Source organism: Oncorhynchus clarkii, unplaced genomic scaffold (assembly GCF_045791955.1).
Source record: "Oncorhynchus clarkii lewisi isolate Uvic-CL-2024 unplaced genomic scaffold, UVic_Ocla_1.0 unplaced_contig_13230_pilon_pilon, whole genome shotgun sequence".
In the NCBI taxonomy this organism is placed as follows: domain Eukaryota; kingdom Metazoa; phylum Chordata; class Actinopteri; order Salmoniformes; family Salmonidae; genus Oncorhynchus; species Oncorhynchus clarkii.
The window spans coordinates 21,431-38,056 of record NW_027261008.1 but is presented as its reverse complement, the minus strand read 5'-3'; the positions used below and the strand labels follow the sequence as shown (position 1 = coordinate 38,056).

At 48.3% G+C, this 16,626-nt stretch overlaps 1 protein-coding gene across 1 annotated transcript in view; it reads left to right on the top strand.

The window, feature by feature from the left end:
- Window positions 1-11,346, top strand: part of LOC139403186 (centlein-like) — a 34,638-nt gene extending 23,292 nt beyond the window's left edge. Inside the window, exon 7 of the mRNA XM_071146890.1 lies at window positions 10,372-11,346. Coding sequence (XP_071002991.1) covers window positions 10,372-10,482 — 111 coding nt within the window. The 3' untranslated portion in view covers window positions 10,483-11,346. The remainder of the gene's footprint in view (window positions 1-10,371) is intronic.
- Window positions 11,347-16,626: the final 5,280 nt, after the last annotated feature.

Genomic DNA, 16,626 nt, shown 5'->3' with positions numbered 1-16,626 from the left:
ATGCAGTGGAAATGTTTTGGGGGATTCAGTTCATTTGCATGGCAAAGAGGGACTTTACAATTAATTGAAATTCATCTGATCACTCTTCATAACATTCTGGAGTATATGCAAATTGTCATCATACAAACTGAGGCAGCAGACATTGTGAAAATGTATATTTGTGTCATTCTCAATACTTTTGGCCACGACTGTAAACATCCTTCTTCTCATTTCCTCCTCTCTCTCTCTCTCTCTCTCTCTTTATTTGCCGCTCTCTTTCTCTCCCCTCTTTCCCTCTCTCTCTTTCCCCCTCTCTCACTCCCTTTCCTTCTCTCTCCCGCTCTCTCTCTCACTCCTCTGCTCTCCACCCGGTGGCTTTTCATGAAATAAAGCCCAATATCTCTCAGTAGAACACCATCTTAGGCTCCTAATGTATACACACACACCTACCCAGCTCCACTGGTGTTCCCCTCCTCTCATAATAATTTACTAGCCAGGGGCCCCGGACCCACACCAGCCACTACACCCCACCATGAATAACACAGCACGAAGATGTAGTGTCTGAAGACGTGCCCTGTGCCACAGGGTGTCTAGCCAATCACCAGCCCAGGGAGAATGGGGTTGAAATGGCCCAGGCCCATATTGATTTAATTGCCTTGGTTTATTTGTGGCATCCTAATTATTGACTGGAGCTGAGTTTAATGGGCCTGGCTTTATGAACACGGGGAAATGACTGCATATATGGTCTTCTTCCTCCCAAATAGCACCCTATGCTCTATTTAGTGCACTACTTTTGGCCACTGCCCTATTGAAAATAGAGAATAGGGTGTGATTTGGGACACGCATATGGCCTTCAATCTGCAGTTTGTTTGGCCAATAATGAACTGCTCCCCGTCCCTCCCTAGATCCTCTTTCACACTCATTTTAAAGCTATATTCTGGGATTTGAAAAACAACAAAACAGAAGCCCTGTTGAATTGAAATGACCATTGAACAGAGTCCCAGATCACAGACTGTAGCTTTAACCTTCTACTCAACCCTCCTGACAGCCCCCCCCCCCCCCCCCCAAAAAAACATTTGAAAAGTCGTCGGCGCACTGCCCTTTACGACCGCCGATTGGGGGGACGCTCAAGTTTTACTAGAGGGTGGCGGAAGCTGGTGTGATATTGAGTGGTAATATTTACTCTTCAGTACCCTCGGGGGAGGAGTTTGGTTGCTATAGGCACTGCACTGTGTCAACCCAGGGTCCATTAAGAGAAGATGAACTTAATATCTTTACTGTAGTGTACTCTACATATCTGGGCCTGTATTTCAATCAAGAGCCCTTAGACAACACTACTTTAACTGAGACTCAGCGATATGACGTTGCCATGAGCAGCACTGCAGATGAACGTGATGCAAGACTTTGCTCTCACACAGTGTATCTGAGCATTTTATTTAACCTTTATTTAACTAGGCAAGTCAGTTAAGAACAAATTCTTATTTACAATGACAGCCTAGGAACAGTGGGTATACCGCCTTGTTCAGGGGCAGAACGACAGATTTTTAACCTTGTCAGCTCGGGGATTCGATCTAGCAACCTTTCGGTTACTGGCCCAATGCTCTAACCACTAGGCCGTATGTGCATGGGGGCGCCACACATTGCTACAAGGTGATCGCTACGGGACCAAAACAGCTGAGAAGTTTAGCCTCGCGTTTCAACGCTCCTAGTTGTTGCGGAATTCGACCCGATATTCCTGTTTACTTGTGCATGGCTGAGTCTACCTGTAAACATGGCTGAGTCTACCTGTAAACATGGCTGAGTCTACCTGTAAACATGGCTGAGTCTACCTGTAAACATGGCTGAGTCTACCTGTAAACATGGCTGAGTCTACCTGTAAACATGGCTGTTTGTGGAGGCTGTCATGTGACCCAGACTAGTGTCCTGTCCAGGGTGTGTACTTGTACATCAAGCTGCCTCACACTACAAACACAGCAGATAGACTAGTGTCCTGTCCAGGGTGTGTACTTGTACATCAAGCTGCCTCACACTACAGACACAGGAGATAGACTAGCGTCCTGTCCAGGGTGTGTACTTGTACATCAAGCTGCCTCATGCTACAGACACAGCAGATAGACTAGTGTCCTGTCCAGGGTGTGTACTTGTACATCAAGCTGCCTCATGCTACATACACAGCAGATAGACTAGTGTCCTGTCCAGGGTGTGTACTTGTACATCAAGCTGCCTCATGCTACAAAAAAGGGAGATAGACTAGTGTCCTGTCCAGAGTGTGTACTTGTACATCAAGCTGCCTCATGCTACAGACACAGCAGATAGACTAGTGTACTGTCCAGGGTGTGTACTTGTACATCAAGCTGCCTCACGCTACAGACACAGGAGATAGACTAGCGTCCTGTCCAGGGTGTGTACTTGTACATCAAGCTGCCTCACACTACAGAAACAGGAGAAAGACTAGCATCCTGTCCAGAGTGTGTACTTCTACATCAAGCTGCCTCACACTACAGAAACAGGAGAAAGACTAGCATCCTGTACAGGGTGTGTACTTGTACATCAAGCTGCCTCACACTACAGAAACAGGAGAAAGACTAGCATCCTGTACAGGGTGTGTACTTGTACATCAAGCTGCCTCACACTACAGAAACAGGAGAAAGACTAGCGTCCTGTCCAGGGTGTGTACTTGTACATCAAGCTGCCTCACACTACAGAAACAGGAGATAGACTAGTGTCCTGTCCAGGGTGTGTACTTGTACATCAAGCTGCCTCACACTACAGAAACAGGAGATAGACTAGTGTCCTGTCCAGGGTGTGTACTTGTACATCAAGCTGCCTCACACTACAGAAACAGGAGAAAGACTAGCGTCCTGTCCAGGGTGTGTACTTGTACATCAAGCTGCCTCATGCTACAGACACAGCAGATAGACTAGCGTCCTGTCCAGAGTGTGTACTTCTACATCAAGCTGCCTCACACTACAGAAACAGGCTCCTGCTCCTGTGAACAGTTCCAGCTCACACAAGCCAAGGCATGTGCAAGGCTACTTACTTACATACTCAACCAAAACCATTGTAACTTTTGAGTCAAGCACCACCATGCCCAAACAACAATATTACCAACTTCTCAAACGTGTTGTTTGTTGTCAACGCTGGCATAGGGATGGCGGATATCATCTGCAATTATTCTGCAGTTGGTAATTATTATGCAGTAATGACAAGGAACAGATCTCCAGCTACTGTTGTTCCTTCAGAAAGAAGGGACTCTAATTAAGCCTTGTTTAATGATTGGGCTAATTAAATCAGCAGTGACTGTGCTGTGTGAAGGGGGGGGGGGGGGGGGGGGGGGGGGATTCTCAGACTTTGTACTGTAAATGTGCCAAGGCAGAGATTGTGGGGACAAGGGGCCCTAGGGGAGGTGGGCGACTGGGTTTGTGTGACGAGTAGAGACCAAAGTAGACTATAACCTTCCTCTCTGTGTTTACTGTGATCACAAGCTACATAGTTTATTCAGACAAAGACGCTGTACACTAATAGAGTTTGGTTTAAGTTGGCCAGTCAAGATTATTCTGGAACTGCATTCATTAATTATTTTCCTCAATTTTCCTCTACACTGGCTGACTTTGTTGAAGTAGGCACACAGAAGTGAATTGATGCTGGTAGTGGACATTCTAAAGTGAGTTAGCATATAGCTTGGCTGTTGGACAGGGTTTGGGCCTCATTGAGTAATGTTAGCCTGTTATGATGGCTCATTGAATAACGTTAGTCTGTTAAGATGGCTCATTGGATAATGTTAGCCTGTTATAAGGGCTCATTGGATAATGTTAGCATGTTATAATGGCTCATTGGATAGTGTTAGCCTGTTATAATGGCTCATTGGATAATGTTAGCCTGTTAAGATGGCTCATTGGATAATGTTAGCCTGTTATAAGGGCTCATTGGATAATGTTAGCCTGTTATAATGGCTCATTGGATAATGTTAGCCTGTTATAATGGCTCATTGGATAACATTAGTCTGATATGATGGCTCATTGGATAATGTTAGTCTGTTATAATGGCTCATTGGATAATGTTAGCCTGTTATAATGGCTCATTGGATAATGTTAGCCTCAGATGAGGCTGCTGAGGGGAGGACGGCTCATAATAATGGCTGGAACGGAGCGAATGGAATGGCATCAAACCCATGGAAACCATGTGTTTGATGTTGTTGATACCTTTCCACCTGTTCTTCTCCAGCCGTTACCACGTGCCCATCCTCCCCAATTAAATTGCCACCAACCTCCTGTGGTTAGCTTGTTATTATGGCTCATTGATTAACGTTAGCCTGTTATAATGTCTCATTGAGTAATGTTAGCCTGTTATGAGGGCTCATTGATTAACGTTAACCTGTTATTATGTCTCATTGAATAATGTTAGCCTGTTATTATGTCTCATTGAGTAATGTTAGCCTGTTATTATGTCTCATTGAGTAATGTTAGCCTGTTATGAGGGCTCATTGAGTAATGTTAGCCTGTTATGAGGGCTCATTGAGTAATGTTAGCCTGTTATGAGGGCTCATTGATTAATGTTAACCTGTTATTGTCTCATTGAGTAATGTTAGCCTGTTATAATGTCTCATTGAATAATGTTAGCCTGTTATTATGTCTCATTGAGTAATGTTAGCCTGTTATGAGGGCTCATTGAGTAATGTTAGCCTGTTATGAGGGCTCATTGAGTAATGTTAGCCTGTTATGAGGGCTCATTGAGTAATGTTAGCCTGTTATTATGTCTCATTGAGTAATGTTAGCCTGTTATGAGGGCTCATTGAGTAATGTTACCCTGTTATGAGGGCTCATTGAGTAATGTTAGCCTGTTATGAGGGCTCATTGAGTAATGTTAGCCTGTTATGAGGGCTCATTGAGTAATGTTAGCCTGTTATGAGGGATCATTGAGTAATGTTAGCCTGTTATGAGGGCTCATTGAGTAATGTTAGCCTGTTATGAGGGCTCATTGAGTAATGTTAGCCTGTTATGAGGGCTCATTGAGTAATGTTAGCCTGTTATGAGGGCTCATTGAGTAATGTTAGCCTGTTATAATGTCTCATTGAGTAATGTTAGCCTGTTATGACGGCTCATTGAGTAATGTTAGCCTGTTATAATGTCTCATTGAGTAATGTTAGCCTGTTATGACGGCTCATTGCTGAAGAAAGTCAAACTACTGTGAAACAGCACCATAACAGTCAAGTCATCATGATTTGTGATAGGATTACACACTTCAGTATAGTGTACAGTATAGTATGTTTCTGATTTGTGATAGGATTACACACTTCAGTATACTGAACAGTATGGTATGTTTCTGATTTGTGATAGGATTACACACTTCAGTATACTGAACAGTATAGTATGTTTCTGATTTGTGATAGGATTACACACTTCAGTATACTGAACAGTATGGTATGTTTCTGATTTGTGATAGGATTACACACTTCAGTATACTGTACAGTATGGTATGTTTCTGATTTGTGATAGGATTACACACTTCAGTATAGTGTACAGTATAGTATGTTTCTGCCAACAGGTACAAAAAGGTTTCAGCAGCGTTGCAGCATCCTTTTGTGTGGATATAACCTTAATGTATTTATACCTGTGTCTGTGATGATCACCTCATTTCCACTCCTAATGAGTGAAAAACAAAGGCCTGCCGTAGCGTTGCTGAAGCGTTTAATCTGGGTTGTATTTAGGTCAGCTCTAATAACACAGGTTGCACAGACCTGATGATGTTTCCCAACTAAATATCAACTCCAAAATAAGGCAAAGATTTTTAATTACAGTATCTATGGCCCCAAGTGTCCAATTCCCTTTCATATCAGTCTCCCGGGGCCCTAAAGGGGAGAATAGAAAGGAACACGGCAACGAGAGAGAGAACGAGAGAGAGAACCGTAATTACCAAGGAGAAAGAAGGAGAAGAAGAATAGACTTTGGGGATTTTTTTCCTTTTACTCACCTGAGTTTTTCCCCGTCTTTTTTAATCTGCATGTGACATGTTCATTATCGGGATAATCAAATGCAGACTTTTTTTAGTAGGTCTTGGGTGCGTTTGTTTTGTTCCTTGTTGTTTATTCCCCGTTTGATAACTTTGATTTCAAACAAAAGGGAGCAGATCAAAGATCATAAAGTGTTTCCCTGTGATCATGTAAAGTATCTCCTTCCCTTCCCCGCGGTGGCCTAGATTGGAGGTGTCTTATCGACGCTTTTAAATGACGGTAAACATATTGTACCATTTCAGTGGTGTATGCAAGGGCACTGGAGAACAAGCATTGAATCTAAAGCATTTTTAAATCAATCAATTAGTCAATCACATTTCTAAGAGGTACAGATGCAGGATCTTAATTTGACCACCCTGTTGCAAGAGAACTTTGCTGCAATGCAACAAATAAAAAATGTGTTGTTCCCGCTCCTTTGTCTCTGTCGTCCCCTTCCCTCTTTCTATTTCTATCTAGACTTCCACACTAACACCATGCATGTCTACCTCTCCTCACACAAACTGGGCCCTCGAAACCTGCTAACCTGTTCCGAGGGAGAACAGAAAGCGTGTGAATGATCGATCGGTTAAGGGAGGTGTTGTTTCACGTAATGGCGTCTAACGCACAACGGGAGCCCCGGTGTTGTACCGCAAACGGCTCCCCGCCTCCAGCGGCGCCCCAGGCACTGGAGTAACAGTGTCATTTAATTGGTCTGGTAAAACCACCTTTACGTCGCGCCCCCGGCCACCTTGTATTGTCTCTTGTCAGTATCTCGACACACTCAACGCGGCTAGCTTAGCACGTCAGCGCTAACACACCGGACCGTGTTAATGAAAACATATCCAGACAATCGCTCTGGTCTGCGGGGCCTATTGAATAGTGATGGGGGCTAGGGGGAAGGTGTTACAGGCTTTGGTTTTTCCATTTATATTTGGGGTTGGACGTTAGCATGTTGGGCGCACCGATTGGTGTCACCTCGTTAGTCAGTATGTGTTACACCTGTGCTGGCTTGTCACCTCATTAGTCAGAAGGTGTTTCACCTGTGCTGGCCCATGTTGATATCTAAAAAAAAAACTGTAATGTATCTGATCTTCCCTGTTTTCGTTTTGCTCCACTTTTTGGTTTGCTTCCTGACTTGATTTGGGTTTTATTTTGTTTGCCTCTTCTGGTGGGTGTCTTTTAGGGCCCAGTTGTTGTTGCTTTTTAACAATTTGGTACGTTCCCCAGCAAGAAACCAAAAATTGCCACTCAAACAGGAGGTGGAACTAACAAAGAGTCACTGACAAGGAACAAAACAGGTTCCCGGAGGGGTTCTGAAAGACATTCATGGGGGTGTCCACTGAAAAGGGCCCGGGGCCCCTGTAAAGCAGCGGTTACATAGTAATGACAGGTCCTAGCGGTCCCTCTGGTGCCATTAGAGCAGGCAGAGACATTGGTACAGTGTGTGTGTCGCTCCAGGGCCTGTGTGTTCACCTGCCCCAAGTAGCAATCTCTGTGTTTGATCTCACTGACTGTCACAAATGTAACCCATACGGCTACTAAAAGAAAACGCTCCGTGCAGAAGAACAGAGGCCCTTTTGCCAGAATACACACAGCATGCAAACCAGATAGGTCACCTCTGTGAACAAGGAAGGTTGTGTTTATGTAGACTATGAGTTACACACACTTAAACCAGAATAGACTGAGGTACACTTCTCAATCAGTATGTTTACCTTTATTTAGCCATATCAATCATAATTATCATTATGTGGTCCTCTGTAACTCAGTTGGTAGAGCATGGTCCTTGCAATGCCAGAATTCCAGGACCACCCATACATCAAATGTAAACACACATGACTGTAAGTCTCTTTGGATAAAAAGCATCTGCTAAATAACATATATTATTATTATCATCATTATGACCCTCTCGGTCTCCTCTCCCATAGCCCTGTGCTGTGGCATCTCTTTATACTGTATTTGACTGTGTAGTTGTTTGTTTGCTTAGTTAGTGGCTGTACGTGTACTGTAGTTAGCTGATTAGAGCAGTGGTGAGGAGCTGAGCTGTGATTGGGTGTGTAGTGTTGTCTCTGCAGAGAGGAACAGAGGTGTCTCCGCAGTGGTAGAGGAGACTCAGAGGAACAGAGAGATGTCTCAGCAGTGGTAGAGGAGACTCAGAGGAACAGAGAGGTGTCTCAGCAGTGGTAGAGGAGACTCAGCGGAACAGAGAGGTGTCTCAGCAGTGGTATAGGAGACTCAGCGGAACAGAGAGGTGTCTCAGCAGTGCGTGTGTGCGTGACAGAGACAGACAGACAGACAGACAGACAGACAGAGAAATAAAGAAAGAGCTAAATAAACATCCTGAATGTTTAACTTTGTACAATTCCTCCAGTAAGCCACTTCAATTCACTTTCAAGATCTGAGCGTGAAGAGAACCTTTAAGCTCCAGTACTTAGTGCTGATCTGGTTTACATATGTTATGGAGATATGTTCTATGATTAAAGCATAATACAACGTTTTATGAGTTTCAGAGCTAAGCCAGCTTCAGTCCACTACGACTGAGACCTGGCCACAGCGAGACTTTAAAACCCCACTACAGGAATGAATAGGTTTCCCAGCGTTTCAGAGTGGATGCACAGAGTTCATGTGAATATGTATGTGTGGTATATCTGCCTTTGATCGCCAGGGCCTGATTTCCATAAAGTCCTTGTGTCGGTTTTGAGAGGCAAGAGGAAAAACAAAATTAGCCGAGGCGCAGAGGTTAAGACTGCCCCCTCTCTCTCTCCCTCGCCTGCAGCAAGGAAACCACACACACATACACAGTGAGAGAAACCCAAACTATTCCTCTCAACTTTAACACTGAGTGCAACTCTCATTAGTCTAGAGTGTCCTCCGCTCCTTTCTTATACAACACTGAACGTTCACTCAGAGAGCATGCTGACTAGCAGAACACCAGTATGTACATTACAGAACCATAAGTATATGGACACCTGCTCATCCAACATCTAATTTCAAAATCATGGGCATTAATATGGAGTCCCCCCCCCCTCCCCCTTTTTGCTACTATAACAGCCTCCACTCTTCTTGGAAGGCTTTCCACTAGATGTTGGAACATTACTGCGGGGACTTGCTTCCATTCAGCCACAAGCGCATTAGTGAGGATATGTGCTGATTTTGGGTGATTAGGCCAATGGGGTTGAGGTCAGGGCTCTGTGCAGGCCAGTCAAGTTCTTCCACACCGATCTCGACAAACCATTTCTGTATGGAACTTGCTTTGTGCACGGGGGCATTCTCATGCTGAAACAGGAAAGGGCCTCCCCCAAACTGTTGCCACAAAGTTGGAAGCACAGAATCGCCTAGAATGTCATTGTATGCTGTAGCGTAAAGATTTCCCTTCACTGGAACTAAGGGGCCCGAACCATGAAAAACAGCCCCAGACCATTATTCCTTTTATTATTTCCTTGTTGCAAAGGTGGCATCATATGATGTTGCCACGTTGAAAGTCACAGAGCTCTTCAGTACAGACCATTTTACTGCCAGTGTTTGTCTATGGAGATTGCATGGCTGTGTGCTCGATTTTATACACCCGTCAGCAACAGGTGTGGCTGGAATAGCCAAATCCACTAATTTGAAGGGGTGTCCACATACTTTTGTATGTAGATTGTACCTCAGGACATCCTAAATTAACAAAGTGCTCAGCTGTTCCTTTTTCATTATTGCGAAGTAATCTGTTTTTAAGAAATGCTTTGTGGAAAACACTAAACATGGACCAACCCCTCTCTCTACTGCCCCTCTCAGGCCCAACCTCTCTCTCTACTGCCCCTCTCAGGCCCAACCTGTCTCTCTACTGCCCCTCTCAAGGCCCACCTCTCTCTACTGCCCCTCTCAGGCCCAACCTCTCTCTCTACTGCCCCTCTCAGGCCCAACCTCTCTCTACTGCCCCTCTCAGGCCCAACCTGTCTCTCTACTGCCCCTCTCAAGGCCCACCTCTCTCTACTGCCCCTCTCAGGCCCAACCTCTCTCTCTACTGCCCCTCTCAAGCCCAACCTCTCTCTCTACTGCCCCTCTCAGGCCCAACCTCTCTCTACTGCCCCTCTCAAACCCAACCTCTCTCTCTACTGCCCCTCTCAAGCCCAACCTCTCTCTCTACTGCCCCTCTCAGGCCCAACCTCTCTCTACTGCCCCTCTCAAGGCCCACCTCTCTCTACTGCCCCTCTCAGGCCCAACCTCTCTCTCTACTGCCCCTCTCAAGCCCAACCTCTCTCTCTACTGCCCCTCTCAGGCCCAACCTCTCTCTCCTCTCAATACTGTACCACAATAACAACAAACCTGCCCTCTGAAAAGATGCCAAGTGTCAAAAAGCACACTTTAACTGTTCTGTGTTTTTTCTGTCTTCTTTCTCTCCCCTCTCCCCTCCCCCTCCACAGATCCCCTCTGCTGCTCTCCTAATGGAGGTGCTGTGTGTGAAGATGAAGGAGAGGAAAGTGCTGACAGAAGCGCTGGCCGCGCTCACAACACCAGTCAGCGAAATCGCCTGACTCCCACTCCGGGGCTGAGGGCTGCGGCTGGGAAAAACTGTCATCCTCTCACTCTCCTCCTCCTCTTCTCTCTCCATCCCTCCTTCGTGCCCAGGCCTTTCTTTCTCAGCGGGGGCTGAGTTGGCCAAGTCGACCTGAAGTTGCTCTCTGTGTGTGTGTGTGTGTGTGTGTGCGTGAGCATGAGCGCGCACGTGTATGAAGTTGCCTCCACGCCGCGCTTCCAGAACCAATATTTACGAGAAAAGCGCTGTCGACTCACTCCGAGCCACTCGCTCACGCAGCGGTCTAGTGCCGTGCCGGGGCCCAGCCTTTGTAAATGAGCCCCCAACATCTGCGTTAGTGGTTAGCGCGCTCCATCTGCGAGACAGGGCCCTTTAGCGTCAGGCTAATTTACAGTACAGAGACAAACGCTCTCTCTCTCTTTCTCTCCCTACTCCAAACGCCATCCTGAGGTGATGATAACATTATGCTTACGTTTTTACTTCAAGTTAGACATGATTTGTTATGTTTTTTTTATTTTGATATTTTCAGTAATTTATTGTGGATCTCAAGGACCCCCCAGGGTGCTCGGAGTGGGACCTGACCCAACAGTGCAGACTCAACGAAAGAAAAAGTATCCTCTTAAAGTAAGAAGCAGACATTCTCTCTCCTCTTAGGATATACTGGACTCAAACCCGACACATGCATTCCATGTCCCATTTGGACCGGTTGGATTCCATTCACGTTTCAGTGACCAAATGCTCTTAACGTGAATGATAGCATAAAATATACATTTTGTGTGTTTTGTTTGTTATGTCTAGGTATATTCTGAAATGTGTTTTATTTCAGGATACTACTAGACATTTGTGTGTTCACTTCATACTGTATTTTGCAATAGGTAATTATGTTATATTGTTAATTGATTGAAACTGAATTTAAATAAAAATGTGTTGCCAATTGTTTTATTTTTACACTATGGAGTCAAGATTATGGATCTGTCACATTAGAGTTGCACTATGCAGAAATCTCTCCACCATTTTCTGGTTGCTAAAACTCGAATCGTTTTCCTAATGTCAGTTTATGTAACAAAATAAGATAGTATAGTGTAGAGAATCATTGTATCATCTAAACCGCTGTGAAATATATTTTCTATAACCAACAATATAGTATTTTCAGTTGTTTAAAGCTGTAATGTAGAAACCCCAAAGTAAAATACACAAAAACACAACTTAAGAACGGGAAGCATAGAACAGCACACATAGAATGGATTTACCACTCCTTAGACTTGCTTTCAAGTGGAATGATAGATCTATAACTCACATTTCTATTGCATGAAAAGTTACATATGGCCACTTTAAAACAATGATTATTTTCTTCATGCATCATGTGCTGCAATGTTTTCATGTCCAGAATGTACTGTTGGGCCAGTGGTTAAAGTTGAGACCAAATCATTTCTATATCCAGGCTAGTCTCGTTAGAACTGAGGCTAATGGAAAGACAGTAGTGTATCCAGACTCTGTCCTGCCTTGTTGACAGTGATGGACCATGATTCAGTTCCTCTATTGGACGGGCGGAGGCGGGGCTCCCTGTCTCCCAGATGATTGACAGGCGACTGGTAGACCATCGGCATGGTTTCCGACGGTAATGAGCAACCCCCACTGTTGACTTCATTAACGAGGGTCTTCAGTGGGCCACACACACAAGCAGCCCAGTGGTAGAGAGGGAGCAGTCTCACCCTTGACGTACCTCTCCAGCCCTTTTATGTTTCTCTTCTCTCTCTCTTTCTCGTCTTTCATTATTCATAGTGAATATCAAACCGTGATCTGGGTCTCCTCTGTCCTTGAGCAGGAGTCCTACACCCGAGACCACCACACTTCTCTCTCTGATCATGTCTTCCTCTCCTTTCTCATCCCTTTGTTTTCAATTATTCCTTTTTTTAAAGTACAATTAACAACCGTATGTAAAATCATCCATTCAGGAATTAACAAGAAATAATTCAACTTTTTATCCCACCCCCCTTTCAAATATATGCTAATGATGTGTTTTTTTTCCTTTATCTTTCTATAATAAAGGGTGGATTAGCCCAGGACTGTCTCTCCAGCAACACAGGGACCAATTTAGCTGTGATCCCGGGGAGCACTATGCCCCAGTGGTTAATTACCATTCATTAACATAGTTTGCATCTTTTATTCTCCTTCGAATACCCAGGAGCGAGCTATTGTCAATATTTGTCCCATATAAATTTGTGCTTGGTTTCTCTCCCTAGTCACTGTCCTCTGGCGTAATGCTGCTAATGACAAACATTAATAACTGAGAAATCCAGCGTGCAGTGGGGATGATACAAGAACAGAGGAAGGAGGGGGGGGGGGGTGTAGTGTAGAGTCGCACAAATTAGCATGGAGACCCCTTTTATTCTCTCTCTCTCTCCGTGTTTTAATGCATAGTCAACATGTTTGCTTATACCCACACCATCCGGCCCTGTCTGCTTGACACTCAGCCTCTATTTATGTGACATATTCAAATGACTACCCAGAAACCTCTTGGGTTTAATTAACCTGGCCTTGGCTCTCTGTGCCCCCCTCCCCCCTCACCCCGTGAAGACGTTAACAGATCCTGAGCGCACCCTTCACACTCCTGCCTTCCCCTGTGCTAGTCCTCGTACCACGTCCACACGCTCCCCCCATCCTTCGCTCTATAGGAATGGAGAATTAGAGCCATCCACTTGTCGTTTTTCCCCCTCCCTCTCTCGCTTTCTCTGTCTTCCTCCCCTCTTTCTCTCTCTTTTACAACTCTCATTAAGGGCAGGTCTCCGAGGGGAATTACTTTGATCACTAGTTCCAGTTGCGAAGTTTTCCATCTCCTTCCTCTGTCTTTTATTCCTCCCCACGTGATCAACTCTGTGGCATTTCTTTTTCTTTGCCCTTTCTTTATTTAATCCACCTGTCACAGTTATTTTTTCTGCAGAGCTTTCCTCTGGGGTTGCTCCTCTCCTGGATGGGGTAAGAGGGGGCCAGGGTCAGGAGTTGACTGGGAGGCCGATCAATGATAGGGGTTGAGGGGTGTGGTAGTGTCTCGGGGCACCCCTGGTGTGATTGCGAAAGCCCCCCTATGTCACTTGGGTGGGGAGCGCTGGGAGAGAGCAGGGGGGCCAAGGAGTACAAAGACAGAGGTGGATCTCAGCTGCCAATCGCCGCAGCCTCCAGCCCATCACAATTAGCCCTCCGCCTCCCTCTCCTCCTCACTGCCTCCTCTCCTCCTCACTGCCTCCCTACTCCTCCTCTCTGCCTCCCTACTCCTCCTCACTGCCTCCCTCTCCTCCTCACTGCCTCCCTCTCCTCCTCACTGCCTCCCTCTCCTCCTCACTGCCTCCCTACTCCTCCTCACTGCCTCCCTCTCCTCCTCTCTGCCTCCCTACTCCTCCTCACTGCCTCCCTCCTCATCATCTCTGCCTCCCTCTCCTCCTCTCTGCCTCCCTTCTCCTCCTCTCTGCCTCCCTACTCCTCCTCTCGGCCTCCCTACTCCTCCTCTCTGCCTCCCTACTCCTCCTCTCTGCCTCCCTACTCCTCACTGCCTCACTCTCCTCTCTGCCTCCCTCTCCTCCTCACTGCCTGCCTACTCCTCCTCACTGCCTCCCTCTCCTCCTCACTGCCTCCCTCTCCTCCTCACTGCCTCCCTCTACTCCTCACTGCCTCCCTCTCCTCCTCACTGCCTCCCTCTCCTCCTCACTGCCTCCCTCTCCTCCTCACTGCCTCCCTACTCCTCCTCACTGCCTCCCTACTCCTCCTCACTGCCTCCCTACTCCTCCTCTCTGCCTCCCTACTCCTCCTCTCTGCCTCCCTACTCCTCCTCTCTGCCTCCCTACTCCTCCTCTCTGCCTCCCTACTCCTCCTCTCTGCCTCCCTACTCCTCCTCTCTGCCTCCCTACTCCTCACTGCCTCACTCTCCTCTCTGCCTCCCTCTCCTCCTCACTGCCTGCCTACTCCTCCTCACTGCCTCCCTCTCCTCCTCACTGCCTCCCTCTCCTCCTCACTGCCTCCCTCTACTCCTCACTGCCTCCCTCTCCTCCTCACTGCCTCCCTCTCCTCCTCACTGCCTCCCTCTCCTCCTCACTGCCTCCCTACTCCTCCTCACTGCCTCCCTACTCCTCCTCACTGCCTCCCTACTCCTCCTCTCTGCCTCCCTACTCCTCCTCTCTGCCTCCCTACTCCTCCTCTCTGCCTCCCTACTCCTCCTCTCTGCTCACTCTCCTCCTCACTGCCTCCCTCTCCTCCTCACTGCCTCCCTCTCCTCCTCACTGCCTCCCTACTCCTCCTCTCTGCCTCCCTACTCCTCCTCTCTGCCTCCCTACTCCTCCTCTCTGCCTCCCTACTCCTCCTCTCTGCCTCCCTACACCTCACTGCCTCACTCTCCTCTCTGCCTCCCTCTCCTCCTCACTGCCTCCCTACTCCTCCTCACTGCCTCCCTCTCCTCCTCACTGCCTCCCTCTCCTCCTCACTGCCTCCCTCTCCTCCTCACTGCCTCCCTCTCCTCCTCACTGCCTCCCTACTCCTCCTCACTGCCTCCCTCTCCTCCTCTCTGCCTCCCTACTCCTCCTCACTGCCTCCCTACTCCTCCTCTCTGCCTCCCTCTCCTCCTCTCTGCCTCCCTACTCCTCCTCTCTGCCTCCCTACTCCTCCTCTCTGCCTCCCTACTCCTCCTCTCTGCCTCCCTACTCCTCCTCTCTGCCTCCCTACTCCTCACTGCCTCACTCTCCTCTCTGCCTCCCTCTCCTCCTCACTGCCTGCCTACTCCTCCTCACTGCCTCCCTCTCCTCCTCACTGCCTCCCTCTCCTCCTCACTGCCTCCCTCTACTCCTCACTGCCTCCCTCTCCTCCTCACTGCCTCCCTCTCCTCCTCACTGCCTCCCTCTCCTCCTCACTGCCTCCCTACTCCTCCTCACTGCCTCCCTACTCCTCCTCACTGCCTCCCTACTCCTCCTCTCTGCCTCCCTACTCCTCCTCTCTGCCTCCCTACTCCTCCTCTCTGCCTCCCTACTCCTCCTCTCTGCCTCCCTACTCCTCCTCTCTGCCTCCCTACTCCTCCTCTCTGCCTCCCTACTCCTCACTGCCTCACTCTCCTCTCTGCCTCCCTCTCCTCCTCACTGCCTGCCTACTCCTCCTCACTGCCTCCCTCTCCTCCTCACTGCCTCCCTCTCCTCCTCACTGCCTCCCTCTACTCCTCACTGCCTCCCTCTCCTCCTCACTGCCTCCCTCTCCTCCTCACTGCCTCCCTCTCCTCCTCACTGCCTCCCTACTCCTCCTCACTGCCTCCCTACTCCTCCTCACTGCCTCCCTACTCCTCCTCTCTGCCTCCCTACTCCTCCTCTCTGCCTCCCTACTCCTCCTCTCTGCCTCCCTACTCCTCCTCTCTGCTCACTCTCCTCCTCACTGCCTCCCTCTCCTCCTCACTGCCTCCCTCTCCTCCTCACTGCCTCCCTACTCCTCCTCTCTGCCTCCCTACTCCTCCTCTCTGCCTCCCTACTCCTCCTCTCTGCCTCCCTACTCCTCCTCTCTGCCTCCCTACACCTCACTGCCTCACTCTCCTCTCTGCCTCCCTCTCCTCCTCACTGCCTCCCTACTCCTCCTCACTGCCTCCCTCTCCTCCTCACTGCCTCCCTCTCCTCCTCACTGCCTCCCTCTACTCCTCACTGCCTCCCTCTCCTCCTCACTGCCTCCCTCTCCTCCTCACTGCCTCCCTACTCCTCCTCTCTGCCTCCCTACTCCTCCTCTCTGCCTCCCTACTCCTCCTCTCTGCTCACTCTCCTCCTCACTGCCTCCCTCTCCTCCTCACTGCCTCCCTTTCCTCCTCACTGCCTCCCTCTCCTCCTCACTGCCTCCCTCTCCTCCTCACTGCCTCCCTACTCCTCCTCACTGCCTCCCTCTCCTCCTCACTGCCTCCCTACTCCTCCTCTCTGCCTCCCTACTCCTCCTCACTGCCTCACTACTCCTCCTCACTGCCTCGCTCTACTCCTCAAAACCTCCCTCTCCTCCTCACTGCCTCCCTCTCCTCCTCACTGCCTCCCTCTCCTCCTCACTGCCTCCCTACTCCTCCTCACTGCCTCCCTACTCCTCCTCACCGCCTCCCTCTCCTCCTCACTGCCTCCCTACTCCTCCTCTCTGCCTCCCT